General features: G+C 64.1%; 1 protein-coding gene across 1 annotated transcript; it reads left to right on the top strand.

Annotated features, from left to right (window-relative positions):
• Positions 1–1375: 1375 nt before the first annotated feature.
• Positions 1376–22942, top strand: DNMT3B (DNA methyltransferase 3 beta). Its single transcript, XM_087749571.1, has 20 exons — positions 1376–1513; positions 1913–2205; positions 6061–6205; positions 6914–7020; positions 8250–8402; positions 8853–9041; positions 10606–10764; positions 11524–11631; positions 12690–12831; positions 13218–13346; positions 13812–13856; positions 14207–14286; positions 14587–14699; positions 15054–15237; positions 15490–15574; positions 16119–16264; positions 16421–16511; positions 16767–16915; positions 17595–17680; positions 19843–22942. Exons 2-20 carry the CDS (start codon positions 2101–2103, stop codon positions 19982–19984), a joined length of 2358 nt encoding a protein of 785 aa, XP_087605697.1. The 5' UTR covers positions 1376–1513; positions 1913–2100; the 3' UTR covers positions 19985–22942.
• The last annotated feature ends 121 nt before the right edge of the window (positions 22943–23063 follow it).

The raw sequence follows: 23063 nt of genomic DNA on the forward strand, positions 1-23063 counted from the left end.
GCCCCGGGGTGCCCCTTCTGCCCCGGGGGGCTGCGCTGCCGCGGGGCTGAGCTGCGGGGGGCTCCGAGGGCCGAGCCCGGGGGGATGCTGAGCCCCGGGGGGATGCTGAGCCCCGGGCGGGGGGGACACGGGGGATGGGGAGCCCCGGGAGGATGCGAGACATCGCGGGGGGGGGGGGGCTGTGGAGCCCCGGGAGAGGGATGCTGAGTCCCGGGGAGGGGACGCGGGGCACCGGGGGGGATGCGGGGCACTGGGGGATGCGGAGGAGTCCCGGGCGACGCGGGGCCGTGGGGGGATACCGGGGCGCCGGGGGTGCGGAGCCGCGGCTGGCGGATGCGGAGCCCCGGGGGGTGCGGGCCCCGGGGCAATGCGGGGCCCCGGGGGCATGCGGGGCCCGGGGCGGGTGCGGTGCGGACCCCGCGCTCCCCTCCCCTCCCCCGCGGCGGGCGTGGGGCGGCGGCGGCGGCGGAGGAGGAGGGGCTGCCCAGCACGGGCAGGGTTAAAGCGCCATGTAACCGGAGCGCGGGGCTGTCGGGGGCCGGCCGGGGCGCGGGCGGCGGCGAGCGGCGGCGCGGCCCCGCTGGACGGCGCGTCCCGCCGCGGCGCAGGTGAGCGCGGGGCCGGGCACCGGGGGCCCGGGGGGCGCGGGGGGGCCGGGGGGGCCGGGGCCGCGGCCGCGGCCGCGGTGCATCCTCGTGGGCGGCTTTGTTGTGCGCGGCGGCGGCGGGGGACAATGGGGCGGGCGGGGAGGCGGCACCGGGCGCACCGGCGGCTGCCGCGGGAGCGCCCCGGCCCCGGCCGATCCGGCGGCCCCGCTCCCGGTTCCCGGGGGCTGGCTCGGGGCGGAGGGGGCGGCGGGCCCCGCCGCCACTTGTTGCCGGCGCTCGGCCCCCGGGCGGGTCTGGGGGCTCGGTGCGCCCGCAGCCCCGGCGGGGCTCCCTCCCGGTCCCGCCGGTCCCGCCCGCCCCTCCGGCTCCCGTCTCAGCTTTCGGAGTTTCCCGCGGAGGCGCCGCGGCCGCGTACCCCGGGGGCGCGTCCCGGGGCTGTCACGGCGGGGCCGGGGCCGGGGCCGGGGCCGGGACCCCCCGCGATGCCGGGACGGGCAGGGGAAGCGGCGCAGCGGCAGAGCCCGGGGGCCGCGGCGGGAGCGCGGCAAAGCCCCGGAGCCCTGGGCTCCCGTCGGTGAAACGGCAAGCGATGGCTCCGGGGCGGGGAGGGCTGGGGTTCCCCTGCCCGCGGCTCGGCGGGCCCCGGGCAGCGCCGCCCCCAGGCAGGGGGGTCCGGGGGGGCTTCCGGGAGCCCGGGATGCGGCGGCAGCGCTGCCGGGGCTGAGCACCTTTGTTTTCGGTTCTTGGGGCAGGGATCTGTCAGCGCATCTGACTTTTTCTCTCTTCGCAGGAAAGCGGCTCCCGGCCGGCGCCTCGGGCGCGAAGTCTCCCCGGGGCTGGGGACGGAGGGGAGGGGGCGGCGGAGCCGGGGCGCCTCGGCTGCCGGGCAGCGGCCCAGCCGGCAGGTACCGGCCCGGGGGGGCCCGGGGGGGCTCTGCCGGCGTCCTCCTCCTCCCGAGCCCGGGGGGAAGCGTGCGGCAGAGGTCCCGGGAGGCCGGGAGAGGGGAACAGCGGGTGGACACCCGGGGTCCCGGGGCTCTCGCTGGTGCTGCACCGACCTCCCTCGGAAGGGGGCCGGGGAGGGGGCGAGGGGCCCGGAGGGTGCTGCCCTGCGGCAGGACTGGCCTTTTCTGCCTCGGTCTCCAGTTTCCCAACGTCTAACGAAACGAGGGGGAACGAGCCCGGGTGCCCCAGCCCCCGGCTGCGGGAAGGGCCGGCGGCTTGAGCCCCGCTGGACGGGGCCAGGCGGGGGCAGATGGGGCCGGCGAGGTGTCATTGTCATCGCTCTGTGTCCTCTTGTGCAGGGGAAAGATGAGGCAGTAGCCGCTCCGGACGGGGACCGGCCACCGCCGAGCGAGAGCCGCCTGCGCGACGGCGGAGCCCCGCAGCCCCCGGCCCTGCCCGCCCGCGGCCCCGGCCCCGGCGCCTGCTCCCCGCCGGGCGGGGGGCTCGGGAGGGCCGGCGTGGCTCCCCGCGGCGGGACCTGAGCGAGATGAGCATGGTAAAGAGCCTAGAGCGGCTGGAGCAGCGGCTGGCCGTGATGGTGGCTGCCCAGGAGACTTCTCAGGCCTGGTCTGCACTGGGAGAGGAGGGGCCGGTTGGTTTTTTGTTTCTTTTCTTTCCCCCGAGCTTTGCTGAAAGGCAGCGGGCGAGGTGCTGGAGCCGGGGTGGCCGCAGAGGGCTGCTGCGGTGCGGCGGGGAGCGGCGGGGAGCGGCGGGGGCCGGGGGCCGGGCAGGGGAAGCGGGCAGGGGAGGGGAGAGCGGGGCCTGCCCTTCTTAACGAGCGCATCTGCCAACATGGGCTCCCTTTCTTGCTGAGCTGCCAGCCCGGCAACTCTTTTCTTCCCGGGATTAGGGGGAAATGCTCGGTTTGGGGAGAGTTAAGGGCCATTTGTGTGCGCGATGGCCCGGAGCCCTGGGCGGGAGCCGGGCCGGAGGGAGCGAGCCCCGGCCATTGGGGTCCTTTATTTCTTTTTGTTATTCAAACAGGGCTTGGGTGATGGCTGCCATCCCAGCCATCCCGTAAAGCGCTTCCCTCCAGCCTTTTGATATGCATGCCCCTGTCTGGAGGCAAAGTCCGGCTGTCTCCCCTGCAATCTCTCCACCTCCCGTGGAAACGCACCTGATAAGGGCCGCTCTGTTTTCTCAAGAAGGAAAACTGAAACCAGGCGAGCCGGGCTGGGGGAGCAGCCCCGGGCGGGGGCCGGGGGCCGGGACGCCCGCAGGTGAGCGCGGCCGCTGCGCCCTGCCCGAGCCCGGCCCGGGGCCGCCAGCTCCTGCCGCCCTCCGGTCTGCGGCCGCCTCGGCCAGCCTTAAAGCAGCTGGTGTTGCAGAACCGGGGCGGGATGCGGCGTCGGCGGGTGCGTTGCCTCGGCGGGGCATCGCCCCGGGCCCGGCCTGGTCGCCAGGCGCTGGCGGGGCTGTGGCTAGCGCCGGGCTCGGGAGCCCGCGGCAGCGGGGCTGGAACTCTGCGTGGTTTTGTTCCATGGGTCCTCGCACCAAGCCGTGTGTTTGCAGCGCGTTAAGCAATGCAAACGCTGCGGTGCTGTTTTTCTCCTCCTCCCGTGAGACAGAACATGTGGGGGGAGCGCTCTGTTTCTTATTATTTTCGTAATGCCCCGTGTGCACATGTTGGTGTGCGTTCCTGCGAGGGGAGGCGAGGACAAAGGGCTGAGCCTTCCTCCCGAGCAGGAGGTGGCGAGGCTCGCGCGGGCGGCGGCTGCTGCGGGAGATCCTCGGCAGCTGACGGGCCTCTCCGGCGGGCACGGCCTCCAGCCTGCGCCTTCATTGCTTGGCGCCAAAGGCAGCAGCAGCAGGAGAAAGGATGGGTACTGCGGTCCTGCTGCCTCGGTGTAGGATTTTGGGAAAGCCAGGGTTTCGCTGGCTTTGCAGTTTGGGCCGTGGTGTGATGTTCCTTTTCCCGCTCGCCTGTCGGGATGGTGACGGGATGTCCTCCCGTGATCTCGGGTGGTGCGGTTAGAGAAGCTCACGGAGCAAGCGGTGGGCTCCTGCGTGTGCACCGCTCGCTCCTGCACGCACGCTGCGGGCCCTGCAGCACCCGGGGAGCTGAAATGCCCGTGCCACGCCGGTGCCTGCGGCCGGGCCGGCAGAGCCCTGGCGTGGGGGTCTCCAGCTCGGCCAGGGAGCGCTTGCTTCCAAAGTGAACTCATTTTTCCCACTTTGTAATTGGAACAAAGATGAGGTCGGAGTTCCCTGAGCACTGGGCAAAGCTGAGCTTGGCACAGGGGGTGCTCAGTGCCAGCTGCAGATCCCGCAGAGCAGCTGGCAGGGCTGCCCTTCCCGTGGGCGAGGTGAGGGACCCGGCCCTGTGTCCCCTCACGGTGCAGGGCTGGCGGGGACACGCTGGCCCCGTCGCCTGCTGCGGGCTGGCCGTGCTGGGCGCTGGGCAGCCCCTGGGGCTGAGAAAGGAAAAGCCATGTGGAGGTGCAAGTTTGAAGTTCCTTGGCTCAGGCTCCCGTCTGAGGCTCCCGAACAGGCTCCTGACAAAGGACCGAACGCGAAGGTCCTCTGAAGGTCCCGGCTTTTTGAGGGTGTGGATGTTTTGCAGGGCTGGGAGGTGACCGTGCCTGCTCCTGCCCTCCCTGGATCTTAACAGCCTCACGCTGCCCCATCTCCCTGTCCCCAGCCTCTCCTCCGAGTCGCCCTCATGCTAAAAGAGCAGCGTATCCTCGCTGTATGGATTCCTGAGTGAGATCCCCTATTTTTTGTGAGATTCACTATTTTTTGTGGCAGCTTCGCTGCTGGCTATGGCCGCTGCGGCTCTGCAGCATCGCAGGCTGGGGAGGGGGAACAGACCCTGGAGGAGCTGACCCGGCTGTGCTGCACCGGGATGCGTTGCTGCATCCGAGAGCATCCGGGGCCGGCGTGCGTGGGACCGGCGTGCGTGGGACCGGCGTGCGTGGGACCGGCGTGCGGGACCGGCCGCCGCAGCCGGGGGCAGCCCAGCGAGTCTGGGCAGCTCCCAGGAATTGTTCGCCGGGTCTGGGAGCAGATGTGCTGCAGCAGTGGGATTTCTGCACACAGCTGTAGGGCTTTACGCAGCTTTGGACTCCCTCTGGTGCCGTTCCTCTCCTTCTCACCCCTTTGCTGGGGAGCCGTGTCTGTGGGGGGAGGCAGGACGTGCAGCCGGGGGCTCTGCCTGCGGAGGTGGGTGCCCGACACCTGTTTTTCTTTCTGTTTGGGTGTTACCAGGGTTTTAATGCTGCCCTCGGCATCCGAAACATCAAACCCCGACTGGTCTTTGTTTGCCAGAGGTGCTGACAGATGATCTCAAAGCAGAAATCTCAATTGTTAGGGAAGCAGTTGGAGGCGATGCTGAGCGAGAGCGCCGGGGAGGGGGTGGCGGGGCTGGAGCCCGGGGTCTCTGTGGGGCTGGGGGGAGTTGCTTTTGCTTCCTAACAGGGCTTTGGATGGGTAAAGCCCTGCTTGCTCCTTAGCTCGTTTTGCTGAGCTACGTGCTCCTGAAATGACTGTGCTGGCGAAGGGGCAAGTTGCAGCACAGATCCATAGCCCAGCAATGAGGCAGCGTTGTTAGCGTAGTCCTGGGTGCCTCTGGGAGAGCCTGGGAGCTTCCACTTCCAAAAACAGGATCCAGGGAGGGCACCCGAGGGAAGGCAGAGGCATCTGGGCGCAGGCGAGACGGGCCCCACCTCTCCCCGGGGACGCCTGGCCGGGCTTTCTCTGAGCAGCAGCAGCTCCCGGGGTGGGGGACGCCGGTGCTCGCTGCCCCCGGCCCCTGGGGTGGTGGTGCTGAGCGCTGGAGCGTAGACCCCTGCCCTGCCCCTGCGCCCTGGGGCGGGGAGCTGAGGCCAGGGGGGCAGGAGGAGTGTTCTCTCTTTGGGGGAGTTGAACTCACTGCAGGCGCCAGGACTTTGCCCCCCATGGCGAGCTGGCTGCTGTGTCCTGCTGCTGCTGTAACAGCCCACCCTCTGCTGGGTGTGCTGGGTGCGCTGGGCGGCCGGAGCGCAGCGAGGCTGGTGCCCAGGGGATGGGATGTCCCCTGGTTTCTGCAAGGTGGTTGGGAAGTGCAGCTCCTCTCCGGACAGGGTCTGGAGCCGCGGCCGGGACCGCTCTGGCAGAGCCAGCCTGGGCTGGGCAGCACCGAGCCCAGGAGCGCTCCACGGCGTACGGATGGCGGGGCCGGGCCAGTGCAGCCCTGGAGAAAAGCCCCGGTGCTTCCCTAAGGATAGGAGGGTTGTGTCTGGGGCCTCTGTTCGCTGGAGCTGGGGGATCTGCAGGGCCACCACGTTTGTTGGGAGGTTTTGACCAGGTGCCCTTCAGCTCCCGGTACCACTCCTGATGCGTCTCCGGTCAGACCCCACTGCTAAGGGAATGAGAAGTTGTGGCTGGCTTGAAGAGCTTACGCTGGCCGCTTTGCCTTCCCTGGGGCTTTCTGCATGGCTAAATTTCCTTTCCACTCTGGCTTCCACAGGCAACCATGAAAAAGGAGAAGAGCCACGGCCGGGATGAGGCGGACTGCAGGGCAGAGCTGATCCTCATCAACGGGGACTGCACCGAGCCCGCGAACGACCCGCCCGCCCTTCTTCTGGAGGCGAATGGGAAGCCCAGCGCTCCAGGTGAGCCTCGCCGCGCCTTCCCCAGGATGCACCATGCCCGGGATGCGCAGGGATGCGTGGGGCCAGGGATCTCCCAGCCGCTGTCCCAAGGGCTTGCTGGGGGCTGCAGCATCGCGGCCGTGGCCGGGGTCCCTCCGTGACTCCGCTGGGTTTCTGCTTTCCGGCGGCACGTCCAGGCCATGGTGACAGAAGTGGTTGTGGGATGCTGGCTCTGCCCCTGGACGGTTTAACCCCCGGAGCGAGGGAGGCGGCGAGCCCCCAGCCACGGAGGAGCACCACGGGCCCGAGGGGCTGCGTCACAGCTCCTGGCATGCTCCGGTCCTGGTCCCCAAATCCCCCTCTTGGGTTCACAGGGTCCTGCTTCAAATGAACCGGTGACAAGCCCTGAATAGCGGGTGTGTGGTTTCCTTGTGCCTCTGAGCTTTCAGGAGCAAAAAAGTACATAAGAAGGTCCCCACACTTGCTTTTAGAGTCCCTCCCAGTTTGGGGGCAGGTGGGTGACCTGGGACTGCCGGTGTCAGCAGTACCGCCATGGGGAGCCTCGGGGACACCGCTTGTCTTCTGCTCTCGGCCACATTTCTCCAAGATGAGGTTTCGGTCTCTTCACATCACGCCTCACTGCTTGGAGCAGTCGCGGGCGGAGGCGTGTGGGGGCACGGCCAGGACGGCTCGCAGAGCCTGAGGCCGCTCTGCCTTCTCCCTGCGCAGATGCCGGGGGCCTGGGGCTGCCGTCCCTGAAGAACAACAAGAGGGTGAGCAAGGACCTCTCCAAGGAGGACCTGTCCTGGCCACTCGCTCTCGCAGGGGCGCAGGAGGTGAGTGCTCACCCAGGCCTTGCTGCCCGGGGGCTTTGTGGGCTGCCTGCAGTGGGCAGCGGGTGCCTGGGACCCTCGCCTGCTCCCCTCCGGGCGGCTCTCGTGCTCGGTGCCAGGGGAACAGTCCAACGGCAGATGCAATATCCATTTACAAGCATAATATTTGTTTTCATTTTTAAATTCCTGATTTAGATTATGTCAGCAGCAGCAGGAGGGTGTGGTGTGTGATGCAGTGATGCCCACTACATGTTGCAGCAGTCTAATAATTATGCTGATATTTTCTTTAAAAAGTCTTGGCTGTATTGATGGCCCAAAGCATCTCGTGTCTCCCCCTCTTGGGGTGGCCCGCTTTCAGCTGCTGTGGGGCTGGATCCCAGCTTTGACCCCCCTTTTGTTGACTAGGTTGACAAACCTCCAGGGTCTGGAAGCATTTTCGCCTTCTGGCTTTATTGTTTTGACTTTGAAATAAAACCCCAAGGTTGGAGATCTGCCTGTGACGAGGCAGCTTTTGAAAGAAAAAGCCATAAATCCAGCTGGGGTGAAAATTCTGCTTTCGCACTCTGTCGGGTTCGGGGGCTCTTCACTTGCAAAATCTCATTTCGTTTTGAAACTCTGTTATGCCGGATGCCGGAAATGTGCCTGGGTTAGGCTGTTTGTAAACTGCGGCTGCTGAAACCGCAGGGGCAAGGCTGCCCTGGGTGCCTCTGCAGGGCCGGGCTGTGGGAGGGAGCGCGCCCGTGCCTGCCTGTGTGAGCGGGGTGCTGTGCCCGGGACGGCGGCTCCGCCGGGGCCCGCGGCTCTCCGGCAGCCGGTCCTCCTGGCTCCCGCTGCTCTCGGTCGCGCCGCCGAGGCTGTAGCTGCGAGGAGGGAGGGTATAGGAGGGCATGGCTGAGGATGCACATGACAGCTGGAAGCAAGAGTCGATGTAAACAGCTGCTGGTTGGGCCGCTGCCCCCAGTGCAGGGTGCTGGGGGCTGCAGCAATGGGTGCTCCCGAGCACGGCTGTGCAGCCCAGCAGAGATGCTGCGAAGTCCATGGTCGCACCGAGGGGCTCAGCCCGCGGTGGCTCCCACAGCCGTCCGTGCTCCTCTTGCCTTCCCCGTCCCCCATCCCCAGGGCTCCGGTGCCGCTGGTGCCCAGCCCCGAGGGGCGCGGGCTGTCCCTGTCCCTGCATGCCGCTGGCGTGGGGAAGGCGTCCGTGCCACGGCACCTCTCTGTTCTGGTTGCAGGTGCGGCCCCGGGGCAGCGCCGGTTGGGAGAGCAGCCTCAGGCAGAAGCCCCCCGTCCGCCTCATCTTCCAGGCCGGGCAGACCCGGCACGAGATGAAGATCAAGGAACCGAACAGCGTGGAGACTCTCAGGGACCTGCCAACTCCCCTGCGGGTGAGGGTCTGCGCAGGGCCAGGGCTCCCCTGGGGCTCCCCTGGGGCTCCGGAGACCCGCGCTTCTGTGCCCTGGCCAAGTGGCTTCAGACATGTTACAGCCTCTCCGTGCCTCAGTTTCCCCTGTGAAGTGAGGGGGGCGCATGCTGTTGCTTACCCCTGCTATGAACTGGGGACTTTGAACACCCTGGGGTGAACTGGGGAGAGCAAAAGGGAAGAGAGCAAGTGGTGCACCATTTTCTATGTGTCTTGCAAGTAAAAGCAGAGCAGTTCTCCCTCAGATGCCCCCTCTCCTCCATTCCCGGCAGCGGCGGTGCCCCTCTGCTCCCTGGCTCCCCCTCTCCGATCCCCGGCCGAGGGGCTGGGGGTGACGTGGGGCAGGTCTCTGCTCTCCCCTGCCCCTCTCCCCACCTTCCTGCCGCGCTCACGCTCCGCTCCCTCCACCGCACAGAGCTCCAAGCGGCGCCTGGCCGCGTCCATCCCCGTGACCATCGACCTGACGGAGGAGGACTCGCGGGACTCCTCCCGGAGCAGCAGCACGCTCTCCGGCAGCAGCTCCCAGGAGGGCCAGAACGGCTCTGCTGAGCTGGGGGCCGAGGAGCCGGAGAGCAGAGACGCAGGGATGGCGCTGGAGTACCAGGTATGGAGGGGCCAGACTGTGCTCCTGTGCGGAGATCCTGCGCGGAGATCCTGCGCCTGGGACAGTGCGGGGCGAGGACAAACCTTCCTGGCTTGTCCCAAGCCTGCAGGCGAGGGGACCCTCTGGAAACCTCACTGCTGCTTCTCCTGCCTGCCCTTCCCTGTGTGTCCAGGGCGCGATGGTGCCGGGCTGTCCCCATCCGTGGGGCAGCGGCAGGGCAGCAGGGTTGGTGCTGTTCCAGGGGCACCTTGCTGCAGACGGGCAGCGTGCGGGGACCAGCCCCGCCGAGCCCCTGCCTGCGCCGCACGTGGGGCTGCAAAGCCTCCGAGGGCCCCGAGAGACGCGTGTGCGGCACACGGCGGGCTGGCGGCCGTGCCCTGCCCCGCCGAGACAGGCAGTTGCGTGTGCAGAAAATGTTTCTGTCGGGGGATGTTGGAGAGGAACGAAGCTGCTGGAGCTGCAGAGGAGCGAGATTCAGTGCCTGCGGGCATCAGGGCAGGGCCTGAGACTTGCAGGAATTGGGCAATTGCATCTTGCTGCATAATTAGGTGCCTAATTGCAGAACAAAGCTGGGAAGGAGGCCTCTGCAGGCGGAGGTGACTCTGCTCCTGCGTGAGGTGCCTCCCTGGGCACAGCACCGTGCCAGCATGGCCCCTGTCAGCCTGCCTCTTGGAGGCCCTTGGCATGGTCATGCCGAAATTCCCAGCTCTTCTTTTTCTCCCCTCTGTTTTCGCTCTGCCCTGTTCCCTGCTCTCCCCTGTGGGAACAAGAGGAGGGTGGGTGCCCTCTCCCTGGGGTGCAGCCAGACGAGCTGAGCAGCTTCATCGGCTCGGGGAGCCCAGGGAGCAGCCTCGGTGCAAAGTGCTCCCTGCAGCGGGCAGGACAAGTAGCATCCCCTGCCGTGCTTCCCGCATCCCTCGGCCTTGCCCGTGCCTCGTGGCTCGGCAGCAGCGTGCAGTGAGCCAGGTTCTCCCAGACAAACGTGACTGCGGTGGGTGAGGGGATCGGGGGAGTCCATCTGCGCCCCCCGGAGCTGCTGCCCGCCTGCCTTGCCCATCCCCATCACCGGGGCTGCTGCAAGCCCTTCTGTGACGGCCGGCGCTTCCTAGCTGCTGGTTTGTGTGAGGGCAGGAAAAGGCTTCCCGGTGTTTGCAGAGACCCCGGGAGGGCGGGCAGGAGTGGGCATGCACGGGGCGCCAGTGCCAGCAGGGCTGTGCAGGACGGAGCACGCACCGCGCGGCGCGTGCCAGGTGCCGGGCTTGGCCTGGGGCTGGCAACGCGCAGACCTTCCCACCGAGCTCCTGCCTGGTGCGGGGCTGGCAGCCAGCGCTGCCGGGGATGTGCTCTGCCAGTTTTTTGAGGGAGGAGGGTGCAGCTTTTGTAGGTCATTGTGCAGAGGTCCACGCATGTGGCTTCGCTCCGGTGAGTGACACGCGTGGTGAGCAGCTCTGCAGGGTGCCCCGTGGCCGCTCCCCCACGCTCCAGGGCTCTCCTGCGGGGCTGCTGGGATAAAATGGGGAGTTTGTGCTTTTGGCTGATCTGTGTTGTCCTCTTTTGCTTTCAGGATGGGAAGGAGTTTGGAATTGGGGAGCTCGTCTGGGGGAAGATCAAAGGTTTCTCCTGGTGGCCTGCGATCGTCGTCTCCTACAGAGCCACGGCCAAGCGCCAGGCTGTCTCGGGCATGCGGTGGGTGCAGTGGTTCGGAGACGGAAAGTTCTCGGAGGTGAGCCTGCTGCCTGCCCCTGCCTGTGCCCGGCTTTGCCCAGGCTGGAATCCCCTCCCCTGCACATTTCTGCCAGCTCTCCCATTCCTGGGCTGCCTGTGGGATATGTGCGTGCCCAGCGGCAGCCTCCTCGGGCAGGGACCCCCGTGTTCAGCGCAGTCAGGCTCTGGCGTGCTCTCGTGGCTCCAGTGTCTGTAACTAATGGCTGGCCACCGTAGGCTGGTGACAGGATCCAGCAACGGGGACATCTGCCTGGCCTCTTCGCAGGGTTTTGTCCAAGCCCTGGTCTCTAGGGCTGCCCCCGTCACTCCCTGCCTGGTGAGGGATGCCCTCCCGGAGCCCCATTGCCCCTTGGCCATCCTGCGCCTGCCCTGGGCTGCAGGCAGCAGGGAGGGAAGTGCTGTGCCGGCTGCCCGTGCTGCGCTGGCTGTGCCGGCAGAGGCGCGGTGCCAGCAGAGGGTGCAAAACACTCGTCCTAGTCGCGAGTGCGATGCCGCTGCCTCTGCTGTCCTCCCTCTGCCGCTTGTCGCCCTCTGCAAAGCTGAGGCTGGGCTTCCTCGCGCGGCTGCACGGTCCAGACAAAGCCCCGGCAGTGCGGCACGGCCGCGGCCCAGCGCCCTCAGCTGCGGCGTGGGGGCCGTGCTGGGCCCCGCTGTGCCGCAGGGCCGGGTCTGCGGCGCGGGGGCACGGTGCGTGGGGCACGCGGCCGAAGCGAGGCGTGCCCGTGCCTGCTGGTAAGCTTTTGTTGCTCTCCCCCAGGTTTCTGCAGATAAGCTGGTGGGACTGATGGCCTTTAGGCAGCATTTCAATTCTTCCACGTTTAATAAGCTGGTCTCCTACCGACGAGCCATATACCATGCCCTGGAGGTAACCGCGGAGCAGGGACTGGGTGGGCTGGAGGAGGTGCCGAGGGGAGCAGCCGGGCTCTGGGGGGCAGTGAGATGCAGGGAGAGACGGGCTGTGCCCGGGGCGGCTGCCGCAGCTGAGCCAGCGAAGGAAACGCTTCGCTGGGGCAGGAAGAGATGTCCCAGCCGGGAAGCTGGGCCTCTGCTCAGCCCAGGCGCCTGCGGAGCGCGGGCAGTGGGTGGGGAGGTGGTTGGGGCCGGGGCTTCCCGGCTCTGCCCCTGCACATTGCTCTGCTTTGCATCTGGGGGTGGTTCTGGATAACGCCTGTGAGTCACCTTGAGAGCGATCAGCGAGGGAGCTCCTGCCGCGCTCCAGAATTAATCATTTCCCCCATCTGCTGGGTGATGCGGACAGATGTCTGTAGGAAAACCCTCCTTTCGCTGCTGGGATTATTTCCAAGTGCAGCCACGGGGCCAAACTCTGCTTATCCCGGGGGATTCAGGAGTAACTGCTGCTGCTCCAGGAACCCCCGGGGCCAGGCTCCCTCCGGGGGCTCTGATGCGCGGCAGCATCACGGTTGCGAGGCAGCGTCACGCTGGCAGGAGGTGTCCCAGGCTGGTGCTAGAAGCCCTTCGCAGCTGGGGCTGGCACTGAGCACCCCGTGGGCCTGATCCCCATCCAGGGGGTGCGTCGTGCTCCGGGTTACGGTGCTGCAAACCCCCAGGCACCTCTTCTGCCTCTTCCTTGCTTCCTGTGCTTGCTGGGGAGCAGAGTCTGGGCGAGAGCTGGGGCTGGGCTGTCCCGGCTCCCAGCTCGACTGGGGCTGGTGGAGGACAGACGGGCTCATCGCAGGGAGGGGAGGCACAGGAGCGCGGCCGAGGGCACACCCAGTGTGGGAATCCGGCAGCTGCCGCTGTGCCGGGGACGCCAAGCCCTGCGCACATGTGTGCGTGGTGGGGAGGGGGCCTGGGACCGCAGCCCCAGCAGGCATGTGGGCCATGCACGCTGCAGCCCGGCTGCTCCCTGTCTGGGGCCAGCCCCCGTCACCCTGGCCCACGCCATCCCTCCTCTCTCGGCAGGTTGCCCGGAGCCGGTCGGGGAAGACGTTTGCAGCCGCTCCTGGGGAGTCCCTGGAGGAGCAGCTGAAGCCCATGATCGACTGGGCGCTCACTGGCTTCAAACCCTTGGGCCTCAAGGGGCTGCGACCGCCCAAAGCCTCAGGTGAGGTGGTGGCGTGAGCCATGGGGCTGGCGTGGGCAGCAGCCGCCGCTGCCCAGCACTGTGGTCGGCCCCGGCTGAACCTGCTTGCCCTCTGCTGCAGCCGTGCTGGCCCGGTCCCGAGGTAGCCCTGGGGCTCCTTGCTCCTCACTGGGGTCCCCCACAGCAGCATTGCAAAAAGCCGGAGTAAAGCACCCTCAAAACCCTTGCTCCTGGAAGTCGGCGACCTGGCTGAGCCTCGAGCCACGTGTGGGGAGCCCGGGCGGTCGGGGGGGCTCCGCTTCTGGCTGGGTGGGACCTGGCAGGGCTCGGCAGGAGATGTCCCCCGGTGCCCTGGGGAGCTCCTGGGGCCGGAGGTTTGTCCCCAGGGAGCCGCCTTTCCCTTGCAGAGAACGGGGCCCTGAGGAACGGGACAGAGGAGGTGCTGTCCCTCGAGCAGTGTCCCCCCACCAAGAGGCTGAAGACCAACCCCTGCAACACCAGCAAGGAGCAGCGAGTGGAAGAGGACCAGACCCGAGGTAACCGGCAGCGAGAGCTGGGGAGCGCCATGGCCGGGGCCACGCATCCTGAAAAGCACCGGGAAGCCTCTCTGGGAAAGGGCTCGGCTCTTCCCGGGGACCGTGAGCTTGGTTTCCGAAGGCAAAAGCTTTTGGGGTCTCCTGTTGCTCACTTGTGCCTGACAAGACATGAGCAAACCCACCTGCAAAACATGGCACCACAGGCTGGGCTCCTTTAGTCGCTCAGCTTGGAAATGGTCTGTGTGTCGCCACTTTGAGCTCTAGCTCTAATAGCTCCAGCAGTGAAAGGACATCAAGGTTTGCACCAAAATTTCTAATATGCCCATGCCTTGCCATCTCTGTGCAATGCTCAGCAAAGCTGTAGCAGTTTCAATGCAAGAAGCGAGGCATCTGTAAGTAGAGTGCATTTAAAGTGTGTTACACAAGGAATGATAAATCTTCTTTTTTTTTTTCATTTTTATAAAGAGCAAATGGTTTCCGAAGTTACGAACAACAGTGGGAGTCTCGAAGGTAATCGGTCGCCCTGTCTCTCTTGGGGAAAGGTGTGGGGCTGATGCAGGTGCTTGCCGGCAGCGCTAGGCAAAGATCGTGGGTCCCGTTTTAACCGCATCGTGTAGCAAGGGGGCAAGCGCTGCGATTGCCGGCTGCTGGGCCTCCCTTTGTGCTGAGGGGAGCAGGGCGCTGCGCAGACCCTCCCCGCAGGGCCTGCTCCCGGCGGAGCTGCAGCTGCAGCTGGACCCGCGCGCGGGGATCGGACGAGAGGCTCCGGCCTCTGCAGCCCGCGGTGGGGCGGAGGTGGGGGGTCTGCGCGCCCGTGCGGGGCTCCCTGCCCCGGCTGAGCGGAGCGCTCTGTCACACAGACAGCTGTTTGTCCTGCGGGAGGAGAAACCCGGCCACCTTCCACCCGCTGTTCGAGGGGGGCCTCTGCCAGACGTGCAGGGTAAGTGCTGCCGTGCTGGGGCTGAGCGGGAGCCTGGGGCCAGAGGATGGGGTGCAGAGTCCAGCCCCGCTGCAGCCAGCGCTGTTGGGACAGGAGGGGTGACGCTGCCAGATCCTGGCCGTGCTGGGTCCACCGCGGGGCTGCCCCTCGGCATGTTCTCTCCACTTGAAGCACCGAGGATGTGCATCTCCGAGCTCTCAGCGTGCACCAGGGATGGAGCAAAGCTGCGTTCTCTGGTCACGCTCTGAGCACGGATCCTGATCCTCTGTCCTTCTCTCCTCCCGGCTGTCCTTTCGCTAGGATAGATTCCTGGAGCTCTTCTACATGTACGACGAAGACGGCTACCAGTCCTACTGCACCGTCTGCTGCGAAGGCAAGGAGCTGCTGCTCTGCAGCAACGCCAGCTGCTGCAGGTGGGCCCCGTCTCTGCTCCTCCGGCTGGGCTCCCAGCAGAGCTGGGAAGCGGGGTCGCGCGTGCGCCTGGGCAGGGCGCTGAGCTGGCGCCCAGCTGGCTGCCGCACAGCCCACCCGTCCCCGCTGAGCCATCCTGCACCTGAATAAGCCCTGGGGAGGATGGCAGGAGCTTTACCCGCGCCCGGGTCACCACCTTGTGTTAGCAGCCTTAAAAACCAGCATACTGCCTGGAAGAACATCCTACAAAATGGGGTGGGGGCTCCGGTGCATGGCAGGGGAGACTCCAGGAGAGGCTGGGGTGGCTCCGGGGGGTTTCTGGAGGTGACGGGCATGAGGTGTTATGGTTTGGGCAGGTGCTTCTGTGTGGAGTGTCTGGAGGTGCTGGTGGGACGAGGGACATCGGCCAAGGCGAAAGAGCAGGAGCCCTGGAACTGCTACATGTGCCAGCCCCAGAGGAGCTACGGGGTGCTGCAGCGCCGGCAGGACTGGAACACCCGCCTGCAGGACTTCTTCACCAGCGACAAGGGACAGGAATACGTAAGGGCTGCGGGCAGACAGCGGGCGCTGGGCTTTGGGGGAGAGGGCCGCAGAGGGCAGGGCGAACAGCTCAAAATTCCTCCTCCCTCTGTCTTGGTCTCGCTCATCCACCCTCTCCCAGGGCGCTGGGCTCTTGGCCCCACAGATGCTCCCCTGAAGGTGGAGGTGGTGCCTGTAGGGCCAAGGTTTGGCCTCGTAGAGCATCGCAGTGCTGCCCAGAGCTGGGGCTTCAGTGCTGTCCTTCCATTGCAGGCTGCGCCCAAAGTCTACCCAACGGTGCCACCAGCGAAGAGGAGACCTATTCGAGTGCTCTCTTTATTTGATGGCATAGCAACGGGTGAGGCACTGAAGAGCACCGTCCTGGCGGCTTGCAGCACTGGTGTCGGGATGAATAGTTTCATGGCCTCAGACCTGTCTCTGAAAGCTTGGTGGGGAGCAGGGGATGAGGGGCAGGGGGATCCCCATCAGAAGGGTGTGAGGGCAGGGGCTCCCCTTCCTGCTGGACAGGGCTGGGGAGGAGGTGGGCATGGAGGGAGGGCACGGGAATTTTGCCTGCAGAGGCTCCTGCTGTGCTGAGTGCCATCTCGGGTGCTGGTTTCACTGAGAAGCAAGAGCTGGGGGAGTGCTGGTAGCCTGGCCTTTGGTGGAGACGTGCCTGAGGGCAACTGGTTTGACTCGGTTCACTCAGCTCTGGAGTTGTGCTTTCTGGGAGCAAACCTGCCTGGAGGAACGGGTCAAAGAATGGTTTGCTCATCCAGAAGTCCTGTGAGACTGCAACCACCTAGGACGTGCAAGAGTGGCCACGTCGAGCTTCTGTGCTGACGAAGGAGACTGGGAGACTAAAGAGAGCAGTGCAACCTCAGACCTCTGTCCCTTGGCAGGGTACCTGGTGCTGAAGGACTTGGGCATCCAAGTGGAGAAGTACATCGCCTCGGAGATCTGTGAAGACCCCATCGCTGTGGGCACCATGCGGCATGAGGGCAACATCACCTACGTGCACGACGTCAGGAACATAACCAAGAGAAACGTGAGCGCTGCTGCTGTGAGGGGGCCGGGGAGCGCGGCACTGTGGCTGCGTGGGTCTCACCCCGCCAGCCCCGGGACGGGCTTGCCCCCTGCGCTGCCGGGGAGGAGACACTCACTCACGTGGCGTCTCCTAACTGGGTCTGTCCATTCGCTCTAGATTGAGGAGTGGGGTCCCTTTGACCTGGTGATCGGTGGAAGCCCCTGTAACGACCTCTCCCTTGTCAATCCGGCCAGGAAGGGGCTGTACGGTAAGGCTGCGTTACCTCCGCAGGGCTGGGTGCCCCCGGGGGGTTCCTGCGGTGCGGAGCCGCCTGAAAGCCCAGGGAGGCGGTTCAGCCCCGTCTGCGTTGGTGGCGGCTCCCCTCCGAGCTGCAAGCGGCGGGGTGGCACCGGCAGAGCCCAGGCTGTCTCCGTGCCAGTCGCGGTGGGGAGGGCAGTCAGGTCCCCTGTGCCCCCGTGCCGCGGCTGGTCCCAACCCGCCACTCCGGCTTTCTCCCCTGTAGAAGGAACCGGGAGGCTGTTCTTCGAATTCTACCACCTGCTCAACTACGCCCGTCCCAAGGCGGGAGAGGAGCGCCCCTTCTTCTGGATGTTCGAGAACATGGTGGCCATGAGGGTCAACGACAAGAGAGACATTTCTCGGTTTCTGGAGGTAGGGATTGCCGCCGGCTGTGGGAAAGGTGGCGGAGGCTGTGGGAAAGGTGGCGGAGCCGGAGGCACTTGCTGGGCTGTGCAAGCTGTGCTGAGGCTGTGAAGGTTTGGCTGTGCTTTTGTATGGCCCCGACACTGGAAAACCCCCTGCCTGATGCACGCACCAGGAACCAACTTTTTAGTCTTGGCTCTGGATCCCCGCTGGCTTTCAGCAGGTTAACCCCCAGCACTAGTTCTCTGGGGGCAGGTTTTTGCCAGCCTTGCTGAAAGCACCTGTTCAGAGCAATGCCTCTTATTTCTAGGGAGAGGGAGGTCAGGGACTGGAAGGGGTCTGGAAGGGGTTTTCAGCTCTGTGGTAGCCAAGATGGGCTGTGGGTCAGCAGGAACCCCTGTGTGTAAAAGCCTCATCGGAGGCTGACGGTCCTGATCCTGGCCCAGAGTAATCGGCACTGAAGCATGCTGTGATTTTCACTAGCTGCTGGCCATGGCTATGGCGTGGGAGCCCACGTGGCCAACCGGACCGTGCTCTGGTGTGAAACAAGGGTTCCTTGGGGCTACAGCCGTAGGAGGGTTTGCTGAAGACTTTTACGTCCCTGCAGTGCAGTGGAGAAGGGCTCCGGTGCAGGAGAGGGCTGAGCCCGCACCTCTGACTTTTACTTTTCCCCTCTTGTGGCCTGCAGTGTAACCCGGTTATGATTGATGCTATCAAGATATCAGCTGCCCACCGAGCACGCTATTTCTGGGGCAACCTTCCAGGGATGAACAGGTAATCGCTCGCTGTAGTTTGGAACCTCTCGCTGTAGTTTTGTTCTGTTTTGTTCTGTTTCGTGGTGCGTGTGCGGTTGTTCTTTCCTCCTTGGCCCTAAGCCCAGCTCCTGGGAGCTGAAGAGCTGCAGCTCCCATCCGGCACAGTTGCCCTGCGGTGCCGTGCACATGACACTGTGATCGTTAACGAGCGCCGATGAGACTGGGAAACGCGTAGCAGCGTCCTCTGCCCCCGGCCCTGAAGCCTGTGGAGGGAGAAGGGAGGGGGCTTGCGCAGGACGCTGCGTGGCGTCTGGCTTGGGGATGCACACGTGCCCCAGCCCTTGTGTAAGAGCCAGGCTGACGCGGGGGTGCTGTGTAGCAGCCCCGTGCCCCGGTCGGTGCCGTGCAGGGGTTTGCCGGAGATGAACCCGAGCAGCCGCCTTGGCCGGGGCTGCTCAGCCCGGTGCAGCGGCGCGGGGAAGCTCGCGCTACGGCCGGCGGCTGCTGCGGCAAAGCGTGGCTGCACCCCTCCAGGCTTCGCTCACACCTCGCGGCACCCCACGTTCATGGCAAAACACAACAGAAGGACTTGGAGTACAGTAAAACCCAATTACTAGCAGTCCTGCACACCAAATACTTCTAGCAACAAAAACTAGAGTTTTTGCACAGCCAAAGCCTCAGCCAGTAAGCACAGACTGGTTTTAAATATTTTTGCTTCTTTATATTTAAATTGCCAGTATTCATTGGAGTTAAACCTAACTAAAGCTGAGCTAGAGGCAGGTAGGTATTTGACAGTGAATTAGCAATTACAGAGCCTGTGTGCTCTCATGCCGTTTAAGTGGCACTCCAGCTTTCCTCTGGTTGTGCGGTGACTCAGAGCTATCTCCGTGAAACAGCCTGGGGCGATGCTTGCAGAGGTGCCTTGCTGAGCAGAGGCAGGCAGGACGGCACCGGCACCCGGCACCGGCACCCGGCTCCTCCGAAAGCGCTGCCGAGGGCTCTGGGGAGAGTGGGTGGCACTGCGCAGCCCCGGGACGGCAGCGTTTCTGCTCCCTCCGACAGCTGCGCTCCGGTATTTGGCACTTCTGCTCCAGCCTTTGGGGCAGGCAGTCTGCGGAGGGGACGGGTATTTCGGTAGGAAAGCTGTGGTGGCTGTAGGAGAGGCCATCGGTGGGATGAACACTGTATACTTCAGGAAAGCACGGCACGCTTGCTGTGCTTCACCTGACGGGCTACGCGTCAGGGCACTTTGGTAAGACCGTTCGGTGTTCTGGCTATGAGAAATTGGCTCTTAATTTCAGTACGACTCAAAAAACCTGAGGTGACATTGACTGCCCAGGGCTGCTGCTGTCCTGTCACCTTACCAACATCTCTTGTCCATCTTTTGGCTCACCCAGGGGCACCAGCGTTTCAGTGCAGCGTGCACCAGTGCAACTTAGCAGCTTGGTGGACTCCAGAGCCGTAATAGAAAATTTTAGCATCGCTAGTGGTTAATTTTGCCTGCCCTCAGTGTCTGTAAATGCGTTGGTGCTGTGAGCCCCCGGAGCCGGGGCAGCTCGCCGTTGGCTGCCTGCAGGCACGTCTGGGGCGGGAGGCGCGTGCGCACGCTTGCCACGTACAGATGTCCGCAGGCCAGCAGGTGCAGCGCGGGGCTCCTTCATTCCTGCCTTGACTCTGCTGCTTGGGTCGCATCCCGAGTCCCCAGCTGGCTCTGGGCACTTGGCCCCTGTCCGCACGCGGGTCAAGTCGTACAGGGCAGATAAGCTTGCGCAGATAGGCGCGGGACGATTTCTCGGGCGGCCTGTGTCCGCAGGAGCGGGGCGGTGGGAGACGAGGGCTCTCCTGCCGTTGCCTGCTGCTGCCCTGGGACAAGTGCCGCTGGCTCTGGGCAGAGCAGGAGCAACCGCGTCGCCTTTGCCGAATGCTCTCGAGGCTTCAGGTGGAAAGCGATGCGTGTCCGCTGCTGCTCTGGGCAAGAAAATCTGAGAGCTGGCGGGGAGCGCTGGCTGTTAGCAGTGAGAATCTGCCAAGCGAGACTGAAGTGGGCTGGGGCTCAAGGGAGCTGCGGGCTGGACGCGGGGATGGGGCAGAGGGACGCTGTGTCCTGGCCGCGGCCGGCGGGCGCCGGGGGAGCGGGGCCGCCGCCAAGCCTCACCCCCCTCTTCTGCCTCTGCTCCGCAGGATCTTCGGCTTCCCCCTCCACTACACGGACGTCTCCAACATTGGCCGCGGCGCTCGCCAGAAGCTGCTGGGGAGATCGTGGAGCGTCCCCGTCATCCAGCACCTCTTTTCCCCGCTCAAGGATTACTTCGCCTGTGAATAGCAAGCCGAGCGTCCCTCGTCTCTCTGGTAAAGATGCACAGCTCCGCCGCCGTGGCGGGAGAGGGACGGGCACAGCCGCCGGACTCTGCCACGGCACCGTCCCTCCCCGGCCACGTGCTGCGGGAAGGCAGCCTGGCCCCGCAGGGAGAGCTGAGGAAATGTCTTTAACCAAAGAACCTGGCAGGGTAACTTTTCTTTAAAGGGACTAACGGCAGTGATACATAGAAAATGATGGACAAAAGAGCTTTAATTACCCAGTGCAGGAAGCTCTATGCATAACTGATGAAATGAGAAGTCTCCTCCAGAGCATTAAATATTCCGTTTTAGCCTACAGCTGGAAAGTCACAACTTGCTGAGCAGTAAGTGTGGAGGCAGCTGCTGGGGTGCTGCAGACAAACTTGAACTAGAGCGAAGTATTGCTTTTCCTAAACAAACAAAACCTCTTGAAGCAACTGCCAAAAATCCCCAAACCGTAGCAGCAGGTGTAAGGGACCCTGGTCAGGTTACATACACTGAACATGCAGGATAAAGAAACCAAATCTTCTTTATTTTTAAGACTTTTTTGATAAACTTTAATGTTGTTGTTTAACGTCTATTGCTGCTTTAAGGCATTACATAAGAATGTGGAGATTCCTAGACCTGAATGTAGCTGAAACTGAACTGTGAGGTGATAGAATTACTTTTCTAGCTAGAACTAAAGAAATATTGTTTTATATGTTTGGCTGTAGTTTACAAATATTTTCACTACTTCCTTTTTAAAGCATCTAAAACTTTTCCTTACATTTTAAAATCCTGCTGAGTGGTTTGAAAGCTTACACGGTAATCGGAGCACGGAGGGTTTGGGCTCCGGTGTCCATAAAGGAAAGTGTTCTCGGAGCTTTCATTTCCCGATGGATGTGGCGCACCGGCAGGAAGGACAGCGTAGTGCTCAGTGTCGTCTTCGAAATGCAGCCCCCTGAAAGGTCGCGTGCAGTGTCACGAACCCGAGCAGTGGTGGCAGTGCGTAGCTGTGGGGCAGGGGCTTCCTTGCAGGGAAAATCCCACCCGACCCCAGCGGGTCCAGGAGCGCAGCGCTTGGTCACCCCGCGCCAATCCTGCTGCTGCGGCGGGGGGCTGTGGGGGTCGTCCCCCCCCGCTGCAGGCACTGCCGCTGGGGCGGGGGCCCTGTGCCGGGGCAGGGGAGGTCCTGGGGGTCCGCAGGCAGGGGCTGTACCTCTCCTTCCCTGCGCACCCACCTCCCCGTGCCTGACTGAGCAGAGAGGTGGGATGCTGCTGGTGCTTGTTATGTGCCCAGCCCCGGCCCAACAGTGCCCTGGGGGGCTCTCGGGGCCGTACCCCCAAACCGGGAGCTCCTGTGGCTGCTGCCACGCTCACTTTTGATGGCCCTCCTCCACTCCCTAGCTTTGCCGGAGTGATTCTCCCGCTGTCCATGAAGTCCTGGGCACGCGGTTCCTACGGCCAGCGTCCGGGGAGATGCGGGCGTGTGTGCAGCGGAGCCCCTCCGTCTCCCCCAGGTTTTCCATAGCCGCGGGGCTGCTGTCCCGGCCAGCGTCCCCCAGGGACTCTTAACTCCAATGCACATTTCAATGCACTGAAACAGCTCGTGACGTCCCCCCCTCGGTCCCTCTGTCCTCCCCGACCTCTGCTGTTCACTACAAACTGTCGCTGGGTCTGGCACAGCCCTTCGGTGCCTTCTCACGATCGGGCGTGTGCAAACTGTGGTTTTGTGTTGGGCCAGCCCGTCACCCCGTGCCAGGCTGTCTCAGGAGGTGGTGTACAGCATCAGTGGGAAACGAGAGCTTCTCTCCCGGCTCCTTCTACCTCTCTGACAGGCGGGGACCCCCTCGCACCCCTCGCGGGCGGCGGAGGACGGCAGCCTCCCTGGAGGAGGGAGCCTCCCCTTTCCCACTCCTGCGTGCAGGTTTCCACCCCGCGCCCATCCCCAGGCTCAGCACCACCTTCTCTCGGTCTCCCGCCCCAGGCCGCGCTCGGGAAGGGGCAGGACGGGAAGCCCAGGTAGTTCCAAGGCTTTTTCCCTTGGTCCTGCGCAGAGGTTGCTCTTTAAAGTCCTCCCACAGGGGTTCGCTCTCAGTGACTTGGTTAAGACAAGGCTGGAGAAAGCCAAGCGGTCTCCTCCGCCTCTCCGCTGGCATCCGCGGCTCTCGGCAGGCGCTGGGGGCCAAGCAGCAGCCTCTCGCCACCTTTGTCACCAGCGCGGTGACAGGGGGGGGATGGCGGGGTGGGTCCTGCGGGTGCCGGCGGCGTTCGGGCAGCCTGGCGTCGCCGCCGCCGCGCCGGCTGGTTCTGGACCCCTCACCAACCCCTGATCCTTGTGCCCAGCCGGGACCCGGCTCACAACACTAACCCCAGCCGCGGGCCCCGGGGGCGACGGCCGTCCTCTGCCTTGGGATCCGCGCGCCGTTTTGATTTTTCCAGACGGGGCTAACGCGTAGCCTCCGCTCCGTGGTGTCTGTCGCCAATTGCGTGTTCCAGATCTCACACCCTTTCCTATCTGATCAAAAGAGAAATGCATAGACAAGGAAAAACAAGGACTTGGGGAAGTAAACAAAGATAAAAGAGGAATGAGAATTGTCTCGGCATTAAGCTTACTTGATAAGGATTGTAGTAGACAAGTCTTCCTTGAAATATTTTTTCCCTGTAAGAGCTGCCTTTTATTACAAGTTTATAAAAATGTTGTAGGGAGAGGTAGATTTCAGAAACGCCTTTTGAATACTTTTTAAAGGTTTCTAACTCTCCCTGGTGCTATTTTTTTAGGTTAAGGATTTTTGATGTCGAAAGTCTTGCGGGTTTTTATACAATCTTTTAAAAATAAAAGAAGCGTATTGTTTTGTTGAACACATTTCGTATGCTTTTTGTACCGGGAGTGCGAGAACTCAAAGCTGTGCCTTGCCCACGCGGTTTTACTGACTTTCGTGTGGGGAAAAAGGGGATCCGTGTCAACAGTTTACCATTCATCGCCGTCTAATTAAAAATCAGTATTTCTGTATGACCGGACAGTCCTTATTTGATAAATTCATCGTGTGAGAAAGAAGGGGGTTACAGAGGGACGGGATTCACCG

The sequence above is a fragment of the Nipponia nippon genome, unplaced genomic scaffold, assembly GCF_047370975.1.
Source record: "Nipponia nippon isolate SJK-2023a ecotype South Korea unplaced genomic scaffold, ASM4737097v1 scaffold_13, whole genome shotgun sequence".
NCBI lineage: Eukaryota > Metazoa > Chordata > Aves > Pelecaniformes > Threskiornithidae > Nipponia > Nipponia nippon.